At 46.3% G+C, this 21,586-nt stretch overlaps 1 protein-coding gene across 3 annotated transcripts; it reads right to left on the bottom strand.

Annotated features, from left to right (window-relative positions):
- Nucleotides 1-71: 71 nt before the first annotated feature.
- Nucleotides 72-21,289, bottom strand: LOC144738043 (uncharacterized). Of its 3 annotated transcripts, none has more exons than XM_078620942.1 (8): nt 21,183-21,289; nt 18,695-18,773; nt 12,185-12,295; nt 11,809-11,920; nt 10,142-10,279; nt 4,962-5,080; nt 4,484-4,654; nt 72-3,622 (listed from the first exon to the last, which is right to left on the bottom strand). In XM_078620942.1, the coding sequence occupies exons 2-8, from the start codon at nt 18,759-18,761 to the stop codon at nt 2,589-2,591; spliced, it is 1,752 nt and encodes a 583-aa protein (XP_078477068.1). In that variant the 5' UTR covers nt 18,762-18,773; nt 21,183-21,289; the 3' UTR covers nt 72-2,588. The 3 variants fall into 3 exon arrangements, with proteins under 3 accessions (XP_078477068.1, XP_078477067.1, XP_078477066.1); XM_078620941.1 differs by having other exon boundaries at nt 21,102-21,238; XM_078620940.1 differs by lacking the exon at nt 21,183-21,289 and adding an exon at nt 20,935-21,059.
- Between the last annotated feature and the right edge of the window lie 297 nt (nt 21,290-21,586).

Genomic DNA, 21,586 nt, shown 5'->3' with positions numbered 1-21,586 from the left:
TATATCGCACCATACGTAGCCAGTCATGCTCGAACTTCGTGAACATAATTGAGAAACCACTTCAGCCGTGATTTGTTTCGATTACATTCATTATCGTTTATTAAATCAAAAGTGACAATCACTGAAATGCGCACTTCGCGGTGCACAGCTTCAAAAGTCTCACAAGGGGATGTATGTTGTATGGAGTGCGGACGTTGGAGCGGTGGCCCATTTGTTAGCGCATTGCACTATGAACCCAGCGACACAAGATCAATTCCCGGCTGTAGCTGAGATCGGCGGTGAGTGATCGTTTTAATCGACCCAGGGCTCTGCGCCTTCCCCTAACAACTGCCGCTACTCACCAATAAATGGTGGTATCGTCACCACGGCACTTGTGCCAGGCTAGGTGCACTACGAGGCAGCCATGTGAAGTGACTGCTGACAGGAGAAGGTCATGGAATAGACCCAGGTGCCATGCGCTGACCGGGCACTTTCCTATACTGAGTGGAGAACAGTTTACTCCTCATGGTGACTGGAGCCAGAACCAGTCCACCAGACATCCCGTATGCCCCAGAGGTCCAAGCAGTACTGGGACAGCTTCTGATACAGGAATGGAAGCCTCCCTATATTCACCAAAACCAGTCCACTAAACCTCCTGTATTCTACAGAGGTCCAAGCGGTATTGGTCCAGCTACCAAAAGAGTAGTGGCAGCCTCTCTTCCACACTGTGGAAGTGAGCAACCTCGGTGTTTTTTTTTAGAAACCATTCCTCCACCACACCACTAACACGTCAAACAACCTCCTATGAAAGATCTTCCGGCAGCTGCGGATTGAAAATACAATTGTAAAAACGATTGTAAATTCGAATTCCCGTCATGTATACGAAAATTTACCAAACATTTATTTATTTATAATCGAACTACTCCTGGTGCAATGTCACGTAATGAACTGCCCTGTGGCCAATCAACCGCCCAGCGCCAGTATACTGCGAATCGCCGATTAATACGCAGTGTTATCACACCATCACGTGTTTTTGCTACAATGCAGTTCTTCCATTCGGGAATATTTTACGCACCATTGTTATAATGCAGAACGTGCCTGCCGTTATAACGCATGCACCATTACAATGCGGAAATGCGTGCACCGTGATAACGTGGTTTTTGAGTGGTCGACGACAATCTACTTTCTTTAGCTGCGTGGATTCTGAACGGTGCAGTGATAGAGTACACGGAGCCTAATGAACCTCTCCCCTTTGCCTCACCAGGATGGCATCATGTATGTATCTATATTGAGCTTCTTTCACACCATACATAGCCAACTAATCGTAGGTACGGAGGAAGGACAAGAAACGAAACACACAAAGCAGTTCTAAAGAAATGCATTTTCAAAGCGCAGAGCTCTAGTGGACTTCGTAATATCAGAAGGAGAGCGTTCTAGACGGCCACATAAGCACATCTGAAAGCGCGCAATGTGGTGACCATATTTTTGTTCGATGGCTAGTCAAAAGCTGCTGCTGCAAGGATGACCGGATATATCATAATAATAATACCCCCAATTGACCACAACACCCTTGCTGCCTATGCTGTCACACCGTCTGTATGTGTTGAACATTTTTGGCACCGTACGTAGCCGACCGTGCTATACGGAGGTGCAGAAGGACAACAAGGCTCTTCTGGAGCCGTACGTTTAACCTTCAACAATGCGAGCGCAACCTCTTCTCGTGAGGAAGCTTAGAGAGCTGAATGGCGTTCAAAAGAACTATACTTTCAGTTCTTTCGGTAAAGTCACGTAGGTAAAAAATGAAATTAAAATTAATAAAAAATAAAACAATAAGATCACGACGTTTCGGAGGCAACACAAGTCTCCGTCATCAGGTGGGACCGTCACAGCCAGATTTGCTGCATCAAGTGAGGCAGCGATACAAGATGCAAGCTCTTAAATACAAGTAAAGGGGGGAGGAGAGGGGGAGAGGAGCTTATCAGAATGTGGTAGCCAATGAATGGAACGTATCGGGAGGGGAGGGGGGGCTAAAACAGGGCACGGGTTACTCGTCCTCGACTTGGACGTGTTTGTGCGCAAGTCACTGTGGATGCACATGATAGAAACGAAACGAAAATGCTCATGTTTATACCAGTGTTGGCTGACAATAAAGAGAGTACTGTTAAACGCTGGGGATTTTAACACCCGGTGAAGTAAAATAGTGCCCGTCAGATAAGAACTCACAAACAAACAAACACCTCGTGAAAAATCCAACGCAGAAAATCTCCACTGCTACCCACCTGGGCCAAACTGTTTTTGTCTTTTTCCTGTATGTGCCGGTTGCATAACAGACAGAGAGAGAGAGAGAACAAGCTCATTTCTTTAGAACTGCTTTTTGTGTTAAGTTTGTTGTCATTTCACTGCACCTCATATTAACACAGTTAGCTCCGTATTGTGCCAAATAAGTTTAACACACCAACATACAGTTATTTTTATTATAATATAGTTAGAGGCAGAAATAGTTTTCGCCTAACCAATGGATACTTTTCTACTGCTGCTGCTCCCCTAGCACATTAGCTGAGGTCTCGCCGTACAAGGGACAAGGCCTGAAGCCAAGCATCACGGGAAGTTTAACCGCAAGGCAGTGGTGCGTCAGCTGAGACGCGGATCTCAGACACCTGCATGCCCTCGAACACGCCTCCCACTTGGTCGATGTTTGAACTCCCGTCCTCGAACGTCGTCGTCATTGTGGCCTTCCAGGGGATGCTTCCAATGTAGCGCCGGCCGGTCACCACGTACGACACTGATTTCCCGGCTTGGACGTCGATTGTTGCCTCCAACGAATCTGTCACCGACTTGGATTCGGTGATGGTCTTCTCCCATTGCCTCGTTAAGGTTGTGGCCACCTTCACCTGGTTCTTAGCGATAAGCGGGATGCCCGCCTCAAAGGTCACCTCCACGCCAACCGCCAGCGATGTTGACACACTCCAAGATGAAGTCATCGTGACCGTCACGTCGATCTTCCGTTTCACGTTGAGTGGAGGACTGCCCGGGGGAGCACGACAATTCTCGGCGATGGTGCGTGTCGTGAGCTCCAGTGGATCGACATTGCTTACCACCTGCGATTCGAAGTCATAGATGAAGTTCACGAGCCGTACCCTGGCCACGGGAGCTCCAGTCTGCACCGACACGAACCGCGGGTTGAGGATGAATGACGGCGTGTCCATTGCGCCGTGCCGCGTCACAGCCTTGAAGGTGTTGGCCGTCTGACCGCTGCCGACGGCTTTCCATATCGTGACGTCCTGCGCCGATCCCGTCTTGGTGTCGTCGTAGACCCACTGCCAGTCACCCCGCACGACGTGTGAGGTGTTCACGCAGCGCACTGTGTCCACCGAGGGGACGTGGCCGTAGCTCCCTTCGGCGACGAAGCCGAGAGCGTGGTACGATGGTGGGCAGATCGGCTTCCAGATGGAGACATCCCGGTCCGCTCCTGAGCCCCGGTCAGTCCAGACGCGCTCAAAGGACAGCGGCTTTCTCAGCGTTCCGGGGATGATCTCTCTCAAGAGGATACCTTTAGGCCGGTTATAGTTGGGCATGGCAATGTCGCCCAGAGAGCAGCAGCCTTCCGCCTTCCAGATTGAAACGTCGTACTTCCCTCTGCTGCCTGCGATGACAGTCATGAACCCGATGAGAATTGTCAGCGTGTGAGTTTCTGTGTTGTGAGTCTATGGGTCTTTGTGTATCTATCTGTGTGTCTATGAATTTCTCTGTATGTCTATGGGTATCCGTGTTTCTTTCTGTGTGGCTATGGGCATCTCTCTGTGTGTCTGTCTCTCTGTGTGTATCTGTGTGTCTATAGGGAGGCGGGGGGTGTGCCCCTACCATAGCCATATCATGCCAGATCTCCATCACGCATTCATTGTTGTACAGGATATCTCCCTGTATCTATCTCTATGTGTATATTTCCATGTGTCTCTCTATGTGTGTCTATTGGTGTCTATCTGCATGTGTCTATCTGTGTGTACACCCCGTACCCCTATCGTTCCAGATGTCTGTCACACTCTCAGTGTTGTACAGGATCTATCCTTGTGTGTCTATCCATGCGTGTCTATCCATGTGTGTCTGTATATGTCTATGGGTGTCTATCTATGTGTTTGCATCTTATGGTGTCAATCTGTGTGTGTGTCTATCTCTATGTGTCTAACCATGATTGTCTCTGTGTGTGTCTCTGGGTGCCTATCTCTGTGTGCCTATCCATGCGTGTTTGTGTGTGTGTCTGTGGGTGTCTATTTGTGTGAGTGTCTATCTGTGTGAGTCTATCTCTCTGTGTGTGTCTGTGGGTGTCTATCCATGCGTGTCTATCTCTATGTGTCTATCCCTCTGTGTCTGTCTCTGTGTGTTTGTTTGTGTGTCTTTAGGTGTCTATCTGTGCGTGTCTATTTTTGCGTGTCTAACTCTGTGTTTCTGTGTGTGTCAATGGGTGTCCATCTGTATATGTCTATCTATCTATGTATACACCCCGTACCTTTATCATTCCACATCTCCGTCATTCTGTCCGTGTTGTACAGGACGAGCGCCACCTCTGACGAGGTCGGCAGGAACGCGGAGAGAATGGCTTTGTTCGCGTCCAGCACGGCGGGCACGATGCGCAGGTCGCTGTGGCTCGCGTGGGACATGAAGGTCCCCGCCGTGATGCCTGCCGCCGTGAAGCCAAGCACCGAGGAAACAGGGAGCGGTGATTGGACGAACAACAAAAAGTGAAATCAGTTTTTTGACAATTACTAAACGAATTATAGTGGCTCTGTGAAGTGGCTGATCGCGTGGAATTTACAGAATCAGCCAAACACTCTAAATGCCTGATGTTGATTTTACATGTGCAGGGAGAAAAACCGGAGGAACAGGCATCATCAGGGTCAGGGATTGAACCCACGCCCTCCAGCATCCCAGACAGGGCAGTTAACTAACAGGAGGGAGCCAGTGACTCTCTCCGCCCCAGGCCTCACCAGTCAACATCGGATCGTTCTCCACACTCCAGAAGCTGACGTCGTGCTCTGCCCCCGAGCCTCTGTCGTTCCACACGAAGCTGAGGCGTCCCTGGGTCACGTGGCTCGAATTGACGCACCTTGGGGAGAGCGGAAGGGGAGGGAATGCCACGGCAGCCAGGTTAAGTTATCTCCGTTGTCTGGTAGGCAAGAGGTTGTGGCTTTGTTCCCAGACCCTGCTGATGTATGCATGCGCGTGCATTCAACTTCTTTCACACCATACGTAGCCAACCGTCCTAATCGGAAGTGCGGAAAGGACAACAAACTAAACATAAAAATCGGTTCTAAAGAAGTGAGTTTCAATTTAGATGTAAAATCAGAATCATTGAAAAAAAATAAAAATTTTACTGGAGCAATATGATGATCTATAAAGCTCCCTTTCACGGATGTCTGATGGTCACAAAAGTCCAATATTCGCAGATGCCCAGTAGTGCATAGGTCCAGTGGCTTCCTAATATCGGAAGGAAGTGCATTCCAGACGATATCAAAAGTGCATCTGCAGGTGTGCGATGCATTAACCATTTTTGTTCGATGGTTAGCCAGAAGCCTCTGCTGCGAGAATGACCAGATGTATAAAACCCCCAAGTCAACCCCAACACCTTGGCTGGCCGTGCTGTCACCACATCTTTACCCCCCCATCCTCCACAATGCTGCAACCCTCTGGGAAATCGTGTGAATCGAAGAAAACAATAGCCTTTCCATTCACCAGGACCTCAATAACTTCCCTCATCGTCGTTTGAAGTCACGCACGCCCCTTTTGGGACCTGGAGTTTAACCTGAAACAATGTGAGCGAGTTCAAGCCTCAATGAAGCTTGTAGAGCTAAACGGAGTTCAAATGTACTCGCAAAGAAACACCTTGTGAAAGACCTAACGCATACATCCCCTGGGTTTGATCTTCTACGAAGCTCATGGTCCACCCTAAACTACATTCACTGCACAGCAATTTATAGTAGATGTGGATTCCTGATGCACAAATGGAAAATTAAAAACTCTCACGGAGATGAAAGTGGTCATCCAGAACAGACCATACAGCATGGAAAGACACAATTTTCTGATCCACAAATGCGAAGTAGATATCACCGTGATGATGACCCACTCATCCGCTACTCCTGAAGCTGTTGTTTGGGCTTGACCACCTGAATGTCAGATTCTAGTTGTTACTCTGCATTAACATCAGTCGCACAAACAAAGAAGAAGAGTCAATATATCTATATACCTTGCATTGTTGAAGAAGAATACTCAATAAATCGATATAATCATCATAATAACATACTTACCAACACTTACTTCACCTGGAATGGTACTTTCAACAAACAAAATAAAGGTACCCCCATGGGATCTCCCTTATCACCAGTGATAGCGAACTTTTCATGGATAAATTTGAAACAGATGCCATCCAGACATCCACCCTACGTCCTTCCTTGCGGAACAGATATGTAGATGACACTTTCGTCATTTTGCCACATGGCCTGCCAGCTTTGAACCAATTTTTCAACCACATCAATTCCATACACCCATCCATCAAATTTACCACGGAAGTGGAGAAGGATGGTAAGCTACCATTCCTGGGTGTTTTGTTTGAGAAGAGACCTGACGGCTCGTTGTGACACTGTCTACAGGAAATCCACCCACACAGATTCCTATCTGAAACCTGATTCCCACCACCATCCGGCACAGAAGAAATCCCTTATCAAAACACTACACCATAGGGCCCACTGAATTTCCAACAAACACCACCTAGCCAGTGAACTGGAACACGTACACCAGGCCCTCAAGATGAATGGCTACTCGGACCGCATTATTCGCAAAGCTATTTCTACAACCATGGAGAAACAACCCCATGAGAAGCCAATCAAAACCATCATGTTACCATACATAGCAGGTGTTACCAAAAAGATTTCCAAAATCTAAAAAATTAACAACATCTAGGTCCGATTCAATACAATACACAACATTTGTGATATAATCTCATCTGTGAAAGATGTCATTCCTGACATGCAATATCCTGGAGTTTAAAAACGGAGTTGTACCTGCGGTAGAAGTTATATTGGGGAAACGAAACGACATGTCTCGGACTGTGTTTGCGAACACAAGAAAGATCTGTAACACGGCAGAACCAATACGTCTGCCGTGGCTGACCATTGTTATAACGATGTGGGCTTGCATGATATTGTTTTTTACGAGACCAAGGTACTCTGCAAACCTTCGGGCTACTATCAAAGGTTTGTTCATGAAGCAATCCAGATATATAAACATAGACATAACTTCAACCGAGAAGATGGATACAAATTGAGCAAACATTGGAAAGATGTTATTAACCAGGTAAAACCTTAACTGCGTTATGGTTGTGTCTATCATATCTGCCGGGTACTAGTCTATTTTTCCGAGTTAATTTCCCCCGCTTCCCACTTCCAGCCCCTCCCACTTCCCCCCCCCAGCCTCACGTCCTCTATCTCCCGAGCGCTCACGCAGCGCTCCCCTCCTCCTACCCCACACCCCCCCCCTCTCTTTCTCTCCCCCCTTGCCCCTCCCCCTTTCTTACCTATATAACCTCTTGCCACGGCAGCTCTCTCTCCCACTTCAGCAATTTTTTCTTGCTGTGGTTTTCCCACCTGATGATGATTGCTTGTGTTGCAATCGAAACGTCTTGATTTGTTTATTTTATTTTTAACTACGTGACTTTCCCGAAAGAACCAAAGAGTAATAACATGCTTGTTCAGTCTGTTTGTAATGCAACCAGCACGGGTGGTTAGGTGGGGGGAACTTCTACATTTGGTATTTTACGTGGTGTTTATTTGTGAGTAATTTTGAACTCTGCTAACTCTCTAAGCTTCATCAGAGGTTAAACTCGCATTGTTTTAGGTTAAGTGCACGGCGCCAAAAGGGCTTGGCGTGACTTTAAATGACGCGGAATGTTATAGTGCTCGTGATGAATGGGAAGGTGACTGCTTTCCTCAATTCGCAGGACTTCCCAGAAGGTTGCAGCGTCGGGAGCGAAGGATGGGGAAGAGATGAAAACTAATTTATTTAGAACTGCTTGTTGTACACTGACAGCAAGGGTCTTGGGTTCAACTTGACGGTATTATTATCACAATATATGCGGTTATATTCGCAGCAGCAAATTTTAGCTAGCCATTGAACAAAGACGGCCACCACATTATGCACTTTCAGATGAAATATACGCTACACACTATATACTACACTATACACTGCACTATACACAACACTACTACTACGATACACTACTTTACATTACACTATACCCTACACATTACACTATATACTGCACTACTATACACCACTATACACGTCACCACTATACACTACACTATATGCTAGACTTTTGGCTAGCTATTGAAAGAAGATGGCCACTGCATTAAGCGCTTCCAGATGCGTTTCTGCAGCTGTCTAGAACGCTCTTCCTTCAGATATTAGGAAGCCACTGGTACTATGCACTTTTAAATTCTCTAAATTGAAAACGAAGTTCTTTAGAGCTTCTTGTTATTGTTGTTATGTTTAGTTTGCTGTCCTTCCCTCGTACCTCCGATTAGCAGGGTTGGCTACGTTTGGTGCAAAACAAGTTCTACAAACATACACACAACATATACGCAACATAGACAAACATACACACAACATCTTGACTAAAAGCTTTCGTGACTGCAGGAATTCATATTCTTTGGGTCTTTTGATAAAGTCACATAGATAGGTTCAAAGAAAATAACAAAAACTACAACGTTTCGATCACAACACAAGCGTTCGTCATCAGGAAGAGGAGGTTAGCTTCTAAAGGCAAACTGTTTATAAAGGTTTGAAAAGGGCGTAGCCCAAATATGCTTCGGTTCTTTCGGTTAAGTCACGTATAAAGATAAAATAATAAATTAAATAATAGCATACTACGACGTTTCGATTGCAACACAAGCAATCATCATCAGGTATAAAAGAAATAGCAACAAAAATCTAACCAGAAAACTATAGACAGACATACAAGCAGACAGACATCACAAAGACACACAGAGAGAGAACACGTATCGGCAGAAAGAGAGAGGTCGTTTCTGTGACGAGGCCTTAAATATAGAGAGGGGGTGGGGGCAGAGAAAAAATTAGCATGTCAATGAGTGGACGACGACGTGGTACGGTAAGCAAGACGACGATGTGGTACGGTACGCAAGCTTAAAAATTAGGAGAAAGACACACTAAAATTAAATAACCTAGTAAAATATCGAAATGTAATGTAATGCAACACAGAGAGTCGGTCAACACACAATTAACGCATAGCCCCGTTGATTACGTATTTTAAAGATTGCTAAGTTAGAATTTAAGTGTGAAAATTCCAAAGAGAGGACACAGGCAGAGAGAGAAAACAGAAAGCCAGAGAGAGAGAAAAAAGATAAGCTTAAAACTTCCCCGTAGAAGTGGTTCAATCCCAATTTTGGAGCTTTCATGACTGCAGGAATTATTCTTGCAGTCACGAAAGCTCCAAAATTGAGATCGTAGCCCAAATGTCAGCAGCCAATGTTAATGTAAGTGGTGAGCAGCGACCGCGACGGTGGTGGGTTTTCTACCAATCAAAGGGCTGCCAAGTAAAAATTTGCATGATAATGTAAGTATCGTTTAGCAGCCTCCAGGGTCAGCGCCCTGAGGTGGCTATGTTAATGTGAGAGATTAGCATGTTAATTGGAGATCGCAGAGCAGCAACCTCGAGCTTGAGAAGCGAGGTGGCTGTGTTAGTGTGAGAAATGTAACCTGCTGACATTTGGGCTAAGCCCATTTAAAACCTTTATAAACAGTTTACATTTAGAAGCCAACCCCCTCTTCCTGATGACGAACGCTTGTGTTGCGATCGAAACGTTGTAGTTTTTTGTTATTTTCTCTGAACCTATCTACGTGACTTTATTGAAAGACCCCAAAAATATGAATTCCTGAAGTCACGAAATCTTTAAATCAAGACACAATATACACACAGCACACATACAATGCACACACAAAGCACACAGCCTACATACACAACACACACAATATACACACACAACACACATACAATGCACACACAAAGCACACAGCCTACATACACAACACACACAATATACACACACAACACACATACACACGAATAGACAGATTGGCGAGCTGCGCCGCTCACCTGTATGCGTTGAGGCTGGGTGTCTGGCTGTAGCTCGCCACGGCCACGTGGCCCAGGCACGTGAAGCCGTTCGACGGGTTGAGCTGGTACACTGTGACATCACGGTCAGCTCCACTGCCTCTGTCATTCCACACCTCACTGCAGGGCAACGTGGGAGGTGAGGGAGAGGAGGATAGCCAACGGCATAGACGATGACTAGATGGTCAGTCAATCGATCGATCAATCGTCAGTCAATCGATAAACCTTGATCAATGAAATCACTTCCACACAGCGTTACACAGCCGATGAAAAGTTAATGCAGTTCGACTGATTCAGAGTGAGAACTCTGCTGTCAAACCGGAGCCTGTAAAAACCACACTGGTCAGGTACGGGAACCTCTCCACTCTCTCCACAACTGCCTCGCCAAAGGGGAGTTTGGCAGGTGGAGTGTTTGGTTGCACAAATTACCGAAGCAGGTGCTTAGTTTTGAAGGGGCTGATAATATGGCTACAACTGTTAATAGCACGCTTCAGGTCAAGCAGCAGTGCTTCAAACGCCTTCTCTGAGTGAGCAGTAATCACTAGATCAGTAGCATACATAACATGGTTAACCAATAGGGAGCCATCCCTCAACCACACCGGGACATCGAGCAGCCTCCCATTGTATCTGTACCAGATGGACAATCCTCTGGTAAATCCGTGGAGGCTTCTAAAAAAAGTGGTTTTAAATAATGTAGGAGCTAAATAACATACCAGTTGCACCCCGACATGAACAGGGAATGGCTTTGACTCCCGGGCGCATAGTTTTACCATAATGGTGATTTGTGAGGCGCTACAAATCTTTTTTTAAAGGAATAAAATCGTGATTGTGATCACGACTCCATCTCCTCAGCAACCCACGACCAACACTCATCCTTGCATTGCCACATAGCTCTCCGAACCTTCGAGTGAAGCTCGCGGTAAGCCTCTTCATTGTCTGATGTCTAGCAGCCTACTGCCATTATTATTGAGCTGATCTCACCCATGGCTTCCACTCACTTCAGCCCAGGTGCCAGCATCATAACCCATTCGGGTATTAAAGTCACCCAACAGGATGACTATCCCGAGGGGCCACTTTAGCTAGCACCTGTGACAGGAGGTCAAAACAGGAATCTCACTCATCGGCCTTGCCTGCATCCCTCCACTGATGTTCATCTTCGTTGGAGGCATAAGCAACCACCACCAACATTTCTCACCTCCGGATGATCGGGAGATGAGCCCACAGTAGTCTGGGGCTTACAGCTTCCTACACTTCACCCCCATGCCCCGTTAATTATTTTGTCAAGAGAAAGAGCCACTCTCTGTTATTTGGCAGTCTCCTGCCAGAGTGAGTCCAACGAGTCTCCTGAATACCGAAGATATCCAGGGGGTACCGGTCTAACTCCCGAGAGAGGAGTGGCAGACTCTCATCTGCAGTGTGCTTTCGAACATTCCATGTGGCCACTCGCGGTAGCTTTTTGCCATTTCTGAAGGAACCCCGAGGGTACAAATTCAGTCTCCTAGTTTTGCCACTGTGATGGCTACGAGCGACAGGAGGGGAAGAGTCGATTGGAATTGACCTTACCCCAATGGCATTGCTCACCACAGCGTTACCGTCTGCCAACCAAAAGATATACACACACAGACACAAACAGACTCACACAGACTCACGTGACGCTGATGGGAGCTCGTACCAGCGAGTTTCCAAAGTCCCTCACTAGAATACTCGCGGACTTCGGTTGCTCGTGCAGAGTAACTGCGACGTCTCCCAGCGGATAGAAGCCTGGGATAGCAAGAGACCCACGGAGTCCCACAGACATTATGATTATTATTACCAAGGCATGTTCATCATGGGACCTTTTTGCCAGTATCAAAGTATGAAAAATAAGAAGAGGTTTTACCCTTTCTGGCAATAAAACCGGAGGTGTTAAGATGTTCAAAAAACGCAAAATTAATGCGAGTACGAAGGGTACATTACTATTATTATCAAGGCGCGTTTGTTCGCATTGTGCTTGTTGTTGTCATCGAGGGATGTTTGTAGTCTTACCGGACTCCAGGCTGGATGGTCTCCAAATCGACACGTCCACTGCAGCACCACTTCCCCTGTCGTTCCAAATCGCTTCATATTCCGTGCTGAACTTGTACACCACCTTATTCACTGTGAGAATGGGAGGCCAAGGAACTATGGGTCTCTGCTTGTGTTTATGGGTTTCTCCGTGGTGAGTCGATTGGTCTCTGTGTGGTGAGTCTACGCACATCTGCGTAGGTAAATGTGTCTTTACATGGTGAGTCTATGGGTCTCTGTGTGGTGATTCTATGGATTTATGTGGTGAGTCAATGGGTCTCTTTGTAGGTTTATGAGTCCCTGTGTAAAGAGTCTGTGGATCTTTGTGATTAGTCTAAGGGTGTCAATGTCGTAGGTCTATGAGTCTTGGTGTGGAGATCCTATGGGCCACTGTGTGGTGAGCCTTTGTATGTGATTCTATGGGTCCAAGCATGGTGGGTCAATGAGTCTCTGTGTCGGTATATGAGTAATTGTGTGAGGAGTCTATGGGTCTGTGTGTGGTGAGTCTATGAATATTGGTGTGGAGAGTCTACGGGTTTTTGTGTTGTGAGATAATAGGTCTCTGTGATGTGAGTCTATGGGGCTCTGTGTGGTGAGTCCAGGGTTTCATCTTCTTGGTTCTACGGTAAAGTCACGTAGAAGGGAAGTAATAAAATAATAAAAAATAAACATAATTAAATAATTCTCACGACGTTTCGGCCACAACGCAAGCAGCCGTCCTCAGGTGAAGAATGAAACACCACCAAGCTTGGAGCGTATATTTAAGCTGGGTTGGAGGGGGGAGGTGGGAAGAAGAGCGCCTAGACAAAATAATTTGCATATCAAGAGGAATTTAGCATATGGAAAATGCGTAGGAGGTGGGCGGGGGGGTTTCAAATTAATATTATGCCCGTGCATTATGCAGGATTAGCAGCATCAAAGGGAGGGGGAAGGGGGGTAGCATTAACAAAGGAAAGGAATGTTAATAGTATGTAGCTGCAGTTGCTAAACAACCACGTAAAAAACTAAAGTATAAACTACATAAACAACTAAAGTATAAACTACATAGCATCATCAGTATACTTACTATACTCTACAATAAGCTGAGTTACTAACAGTAAGTAATACATTAAATTCTACGTCGTAAAAATTATATAATATGCTTCCATCTAAACTTTGTTCTCTTACATCACACGAGTCTACACCGTACTATATACTGCCATAGACAACCCTAACATTAAATTATATACTGTATTGCTATAAACCACAGGAACTTTGGTGAATAAGGAAACCACATCAAAACTGACAAGCAGGTCGTCTGGGGACAGGGCAATCCCCTTGATTGTCGATACCAGGTCAGTAGAGTTTAGTACCGCAGAGGTGGTTTTTCCAGTGAAAGGCCGTAGGATTTCAGACAAAAAACGAGCCAATTTATAGGTGGGGGAGTTGATAGTAGAGACATTGGGACGAAGAGGTGTATCTTCTTTATGTATCTTTGGCAAGCCGTATAATCTTGGTGGCCTGGCTGCAGAAGGTTTCAACGAGAACTGTTTGGTCTGATCAATTAATGCGGTTGAATCAGAAATGATTTGCTTGGTTTTAGAGACGAGGCTGTTGGTGGGGTCTCTTTTTATTTTTGTATAGCTGCCATCGTTGAGTAGTTCTTGGATTTTGTTGTTGTATTCTGTTTTGTCCATGATGACAGTGGCATTGCCTTTGTCGGCTGAGAGGATGACAATGTCATCCCTCTTTTTTAATTGAGCTAATTCAAAACGCTCATCTTTGCTGATGTTGCTAGCTGGCAACATCCTGTACCTGACACCATCGCAATCATTGAAGACTTGGTTCATCAAGGACTGAATGCTGGGGTACCCCCCCTGGTGAGACACTGCTTAACCAATACATACTTCACCTGGAATGGAACTTTCTACAAGCAAACTGAGGGCACCCCAATGGGCTCCCCCCCTATCTCCGGTTGTAGCCAACATCTTCATGGAGAAATTTGAGACTGACGCCATTCAGACTGCCACTCTACGCCCGACCTTATGGAAGATGTACGTAGACGACACTTTTGTCATCTGGCCACATGGCCGGCCTGCTCTAGACAAATTTCTCGACCACATCAATTCCATACACCCAGCCATCAGATTCACCATGGAAGTCGAAAAAGATGGCAAGCTACCCTTTTTGGATGTCCTAATTAAAAGGAGACCTGATGGTTCAATGAGCCACTCTGTCTACAGGAAAGCCACCCATACGGATGCTTACCTAAAACCGGATTCCCACCACCATCCATCCCAGAAGAATTCCCTCATCAAGACTCTATACCATAGAGCCCAATGCATCTCCGACCAGGAACACATTGCCAGTGAACTCAAACACGTACGCCAAGCTATTAAGGCTAATGGTTACTCCGACTACACAATCCGCAAAGCCATCACTCCAACCATCAAGAAGGATCCTGTTGAGGAGCCTTTCAAGACCATCACCTTACCCTACATTGCTGGGGTCACAAAAAAGATCTCCAAAATCCTGATTAAACACAAGATCCAGGTCCGATTCAACACAGTACATAAAATCCGTGATCTGGTCCCGTCTGTAAAAGATGTGGTTCCAGACATACAGTACCCTGGCGTCTACAAACTAAGTTGCCTCTGTGGTAGCAGTTACATTGGAGAAACCAAACGACATGTCTCGGACCGCATCCGTGAACATAAAGCAGACCTGAAACACGGTAGGACAAACACCTCAGCCGTGGCAGATCACTGTTACAACTCAGTGGGCTCACATGACATTGACTTCTCCAAGACAGAGATTCTCTGCAAGCCATCTGGCTATCATGAGAGATTCGTTCATGAGGCGATCCACATATACAAACACAGAGACAATTTCAACCGAGAAGATGGATTCTGGCTTAGCAATCATTGGAAGGACGTAATAAACCATTTCGGATCTTAACTGATTGTGTTCACGTTTACGGTGACTTTCAGACCGCGTTCCACTCACTGGCATTGTATTCTCCGCAGGGATTCGATTCTTTGCTCCGCTGCAAGTTTCCCCCCACGACTCACCCATTGACACGACGGTAAATGGTACAGTGTATAATAACAAATAGTATAACATTAATATGCTTAATACAATGTACAAAGTAATATATAGTATCGTAATTGTATAGTAAACATATAGCAGTGTGATACACATTAGGGTAGGTAGAATAATACATAGTGTTATATTAAAATATATAAGGTATAGGGTGGTTTATAGCAATACAGTATATAATTTAATGTTGGGTTTGTCTATGGCAGTATATAATACGGTGTAGACTCGTGTGATGTAAGAGAACAAAGTTTAGATGGAAGCATATTATATAATTTTTACGACGTAGAATTGTAATGTATTACTTACTGTTAGTAACTCAGCTTATTGTAGAGTATAGTAAGTATACTGATGATGCTATGTAGTTTATACTTTAGTTGTTTATGTAGTTTATACTTTAGTTTTTTACGTGGTTGTTTAGCAACTGCAGCTACATACTATTAACATTCCTTTCCTTTGTTAATGCTACCCCCCCTTCCCCCTCCCTTTGATGCTGCTAATCCTGCATAATGCACGGGCATAATATTAATTTGAAACCCCCCCGCCCACCTCCTACGCATTTTCCATATGCTAAATTCCTCTTGATATGCAAATTATTTTGTCTAGGCGCTCTTCTTCCCACCTCCCCCCCTCCAACCCAGCTTAAATATACGCTCCAAGCTTGGTGGTGTTTCATTCTTCACCTGAGGACGGCTGCTTGCGTTGTGGCCGAAACGTCGTGAGAATTATTTTATTATGTTTTATTTTGATTATTTTATTATTTCCCTTCTACGTGACTTTACCGAAAGAACCAAGAAGATGAATCCCTGCAGTCACGAAAGCTTTAAATCGAAAAGAGTCCAGGGTTCTTTGTGTGGTGAGTCTATTGGTCTCTGTGATGTGAGTCTATGGAGCTCTGTGTGGTGAGTTCATGGTTCTTTGTGTGGTGAGTCTATGGGTCTCTGTGTAGTGAGTCTATGGGCATCTGAGGGTGAGTGTCTGGTCTCTATGTGAGTTTATGGGTATTTGTTTGGTGAGTCTATGGGTCTATGTGTGGTTCTATTGGTCATTGTGTGATGAGTCTATGGGTCTCTGTAGGGTGAGTTTATGCGTGGTAGTCTATGGGTATCTGTGTGGTGAGTCTATATGTGTCTCTGCGTGGTGTGTTTATGGGTCTATGAGAGGTGAGTCAATGGGTCTCTGCACAGGTCTATGAGTCTCTAATGGCTGAGTCTGTGGGTCTCTGTGAAGAGTCTAAGGGTCTATATGTGGTAAGTCTAGAAGTATTGGTGTGGAGAGTCTACGGGTTTCTGTGTTGTGAGATGATAGGTATCTTTGATATGAGTCTATGGGGCTCTGTGTGGTGAGTCCAGGGTTCTTTGTGTGGTGAGTCTATGGGTCTCTGTGATGTAAGTCTATGGAGCTCTGTGTGGTGAGTTCAGGGTTTTTTGTGTGGCGAGTCTATGGGTCTCTGTGTAGTGAGTCTATGGTCATCTGAGGGTGAGTGTCTGGTTTCTATGTGAGTTCATGGGTATTTGCTTGGTGAGTCTATGTGTGGTTCTATTGGTCATTGTGTGACGCGTCTATGGGTCTCTGTAGGGTGAGTTTATGCGTGGTAGTCTATGAGTCTCTGTGTGGTGAGTCTATTGGTCTCTGTGTGAGTCTATGGGTCTCTTCTGATTATTCTATGGGTTTCTGTGTGGTAAGTTACACTTGTGAGTCTATGATTCTCTATATGAAAAGTCGTCGGGTCTTTGTGTGGTGAGAATATGGGCATCTGTGTGGTGAGCCAATGGTTTTGTGTATTGAGCCTATGGGTTTCTTTGAGACGAGTCTATGGGTTTCTGCGTGATGACTTTATGGGTTTCTGTATGGTGAGTCTATGGGTCTCTGTGTGAGTCTATGTGTCTCTGTGTGCTGAGTTTATTCGTCTATGTGTGAATCTATGAGTCTTTTCTGGTTATTTGATGAGTCTCTGTGTGGCGAGTCTATGCGTCTCTGTGTGGTTAGTTCATGTATGCAAGTCTATGAGTCTCTTTGTGCTTAATCTGTGGATCTTTGTGTGAGTCTATGTGTCTCTTGTAGTGATTATATGGATGTCTGTGTGGTGAATCTATGGGTCTCTGTGTGGTGAGTCTCTGGGTCTCTGGGTATGTCTGTGGGTCTCTAAGTGGCGTATCTATGGGTTTCTTTGTGGTGATTCCATGGATCTATGTGTGGTGAGTCAATGGGCCTCTTTGTATGTCTATGGTTCTCTGCGTGGTGAGTCTGTGGGTTTTTGTGATGAGTATAAGGGGGGTTTATGTGGTAAGTCTATGGGTATTGGTGTGGAGAGTCTATGGGTCTCTGTGTAGTGAGCCGATATATATCTGTGTGCTAGTCTATTGGTCTCTGTGTGGTGATTCTCTGAGTGTATGTGGTCGATCTATCTGTGTCTGTGTGGTGAGTCTATGGATCTCTGTGTGATAAGTCTATTGTCTCTGTGCAGTGAGTCTGGGTATCTGTGTGGTGAGTCGATGGCCCTCTGTGTAGTAAGTTTATATGTGTGAGTCTATGGGTATATGTATGGTGAGTCTATGGGTGTGTGTGTGGTAAGTATATCAGTCTCTGTGTAGTGAGTCTCTGTGGTCTCTGTGTGGTTAGTCTATGGGGCTCGGTGAGATACGTTTATGTGGGTGAGTCTATAGGTATCTGTGTGGTGAGTTTATGGGTGTCTGTGCGGTGAGTCATTGGTTCGCTTTGTTTTGAGTGGATGGGTCTTCGTGTTGCGAGTCTATGAGTCCCTTTGAAGTGAGTCTATCGGTCTCTGTTTGGTGAGTCTGTGTTGTGAGGCTAAATGTCTGTGTGGTGAGTGTGTGTGGTGAGTCAATAGGGTTATATCGGTGAGTTTCAGAGTCTCTGTGTGGTGAGTCGATGGGTCTATGTGGTGAGTCTCTGGATCTCTGTTTACTGAGTACAGGGGTCTCAGTTTAGCGTTTTTATTGGTCTCTGTGTTGTGAGTGTATGGGTCTCTGTGTTGTGAGTCTAGGGGACTCTGTTTAGTGAGTCTATGGGTATCTGTTTAGTGAGTCTATGGATCTTTCTGTGGTGAGTCTATGGGTCTGTGTGTAGTGAATCTATGGATCTCTACGCTGTGAGTCTTTGGATCTCTGTGTGGTAAGTCTAGGGATTCTTCTGTGATGAGTCTATGGGTCTCTGTGTGGTTATTCTATGTGTCTCTAAGTGGTGAGTCTATGAGTATTTGTGTGAGTCTATGGTTATCTGTGTGCTCAGTCTATAGGTCTCTGTGTGGTTCTATGGATCTCTGTGTTTTGAGTCTCTGAGTTTTGTATGTGGCCGGTCTATGGGTCAATGGTTCACTTTGTTTTGAGTCGATGAGCCTATGCGTATCTTTGTGGTGAGTCTAAGGTGCTGTTTGTGCTGAGTCTATTAACTTACCAATCGTAGCAAAAACGCAGGGCCAGGAAGTGACCAACAGGAGGCCACAAAGTGTAACGTGATGCATCTTGATATTCACCTGGGGACACAGAGCTCACTCACTTATTCAACAACCAACTCAACCACCCCCTCATCCACTCACTCACTCACTTACTTGTCCACCTAATCACAAACCCACTCACCCACCCACTCACCCACTCACTCGCCCAACTACCCACCCAACAACCAGTGCCGGATTAAGCTAGTGTGTGGCCTGGAGCATATGTTATAAAGGGTCACTAAATTAAATAAAAACACATGAATATTAAAATACAAACTTTTAACTTGCATAGTAAAGTAATTGTATTTTGTCATTTTCTATAACCCTAAACATCCAATCGTTCATAAAAGTTGAAGGCAGTACAGTACTATAGTAATAGAACAAGTGCAGAATCACTCAACCGGAATTTATAACTTGAAAGCAATTAGCACGAGGCCCTTGAAAGTGCGGGGCCCATAGAATATGCTACTTTTGCTACTAGGGTAATCGGCACTGCCAAAAACTCAACCACTTACCTACTCAATTACCCAACCAGTCACCCACTAACTCACCAACCATCGCTCCCACCCACTCACCCATGCACTCACCCATTGACCCAATCACTCATTCACTCAATAACCCCCTCAACCACTGAATCATCCACGCACTCACTGACCTACTCACGCACCAACTCACGCACTCACTCACCAATGCATCCACTCACCAAATAACCCACGCACTCCCTAACTGACCCAGCCAACCACCCACTTACTCATCCATCCACTCACTTACCGACTCACTCACCCACCCACTCACCCAACGCACGCTCCCACACACTCAACAACTCACCCACCCACCCACTCCTCCTACCTAACCATCCACTCACCAACTTACCCACCCAATTACCCACCTGCTCAACCAACTACTCACCTAACCACAATCTCACTCACCCACCCACTCACTCGCCCACGCACTCACCAAATCATTCACTAACCCACTCATCGAGCCACCCACCCACTCACACACTTACCCACCCCACTTACCCACCTACTCAACCACCCAACCACACACTCACTCACTCACATACTCATTCACCCCCTCAATCGCTCACCCACTCACTCGCCCACCCACCCACTCGCTCAACCACTCTCCCACCAACTCACCACTCACCCACTCACTTACCCACCCACTCACTGGTCCACCATCTCCCCCACTCACTCAACCACCCACTCAACCACCCACTCAACCACCCACTCAACCACCCACTCAACCACCCACTCAACCACCCACTCAACCACCCACTCAACCACCCACTCAACCACCCACTCAACCACCCACTCAACCACCCACTCAACCACCCACTCAACCACCCACTCAACCACCCACTCAACCACCCACTCAACCACCCACTCACCTACTAACTTACCGACCCACTCAATCACCCATCCACCCTCTTACCCAACGACTCACTACCCCCACTGACCCACCCTCGTCCGACCCACTCGCTTACGTACCCACTCACCCACGCACTCACCCACGCACTCACCCACAAACTCACCTACTCACTCGCCCACGCACTCACCCACCCATTTACCCACTCACCCACTCACTCGCCAACGCACTCACCAAACCATTAACTCACAAACTCATCGAGCCACCCACACAAAGATCCCCCGTATAGCCTTAACAGACTGTCGGAGCAAGTGCTGTTAGCGAGCACCCACACACACACTCACCCACCCACCCACTCCCCCTAACCAACCACCCACTCACTCACCCACGCACCCACTTATCCATTCACCAACCCACTCACCCACCCTCTTATCCACCGACTCACTTACCCACTGACCCACCCTCTCAATCACACACTTACCCATTCACTCACCCACCCACTTACCGACCCACTCACCCACCGATCTACCTACCCACTCACCCACCCACCAACTCACTCGTCCAATCACCGACCCACCCACTTATCCACCCACTCACCCACCCACCAACTCACTCATTCAGCCACCAATGCAAGCAATCACCCACTCACTTGCCAACGCACTCATCCCTTCACTCATCCAGCCACCCACCTAGCTAGCCACTCACACACTTACACACCCACTCACCCACCTACCAACTCACTTGTCCAATCACCCACTCAGCCACCCACGGTTTCACAAACCCACCCACCAACTCACTCAATCACCCACTCACCTACCCACCTACTCACCCATGAATCAACACTGCCCATAGACGCCCATGGACTCAACACTGTCTATAGACTCAACACTGCCCCATAGACTGAGAACTGCTATAATGAGATCACAGATAGTTAGATAGAAATATACATACAGTGACACGGCCATTACGAACCCTACACGACCATTATGAACCCACCGAGAGAGAGAGGGAGAGAGAGCGAGACACTGAAACACGGAGAGAGAGACCCAGATGTAGGACTCGAATCCAGGCTCTCACAGTTCACTGTGTGGCAGTCACTGTGGATCCAGACGTCTGGTGATGATGATGAATGGAGAATGCGACGATCTATCTTTATAGCCCCGACCATCTCTGTCTCCCCCACCCCCACCCCCGCCTCTCTCTCTCTGATTGGTGTCGATAAAAAGAGATCAAGATGACCCCGAGGTCAAAAAACATCTCTGATGAATGAATGATTGACAGAGCTCGGCTCTTGGACGTCTGAGCAGATAAACCCAATAAACCCGAGAGTCAAAAACTCAACGTATTGTCCACCCAGGTAACCTCTAGCATGATGTTTGTGCAAGTGTTGAGGACCGAGAAGTATGGGTGTCTAAGTGAGTGTATGGGTCTCTTTGTGGAGTCTATGAACTCACCACACCAATACAGGGGACCAGGAAATG

This window comes from Lampetra planeri, chromosome 77 (assembly GCF_965212315.1).
Source record: "Lampetra planeri chromosome 77, kcLamPlan1.2.h2, whole genome shotgun sequence".
Lineage (NCBI taxonomy): Eukaryota > Metazoa > Chordata > Hyperoartia > Petromyzontiformes > Petromyzontidae > Lampetra > Lampetra planeri.
This window is presented reverse-complemented; position numbering and strand designations above follow the sequence as displayed.

What these genes read in the sequence shown, in the direction of transcription:
- LOC144738043 (XM_078620940.1), bottom strand. Translation starts at nt 20,955, where the DNA reads ATGGGCAGTGTTGATTCATGG. An exon ending in CTGCGTTTTTGCTACGATTG is followed by an intron (nt 12,296 to 18,694) that starts GTAAGTTAATAG and finishes CCATTCTCACAG; the next exon opens with TGAATAAGGTGGTGTACAAG. An exon ending in CGAGCTCCCATCAGCGTCAC is followed by an intron (nt 10,280 to 11,808) that starts GTGAGTCTGTGT and finishes GTTGCCCTGCAG; the next exon opens with TGAGGTGTGGAATGACAGAG.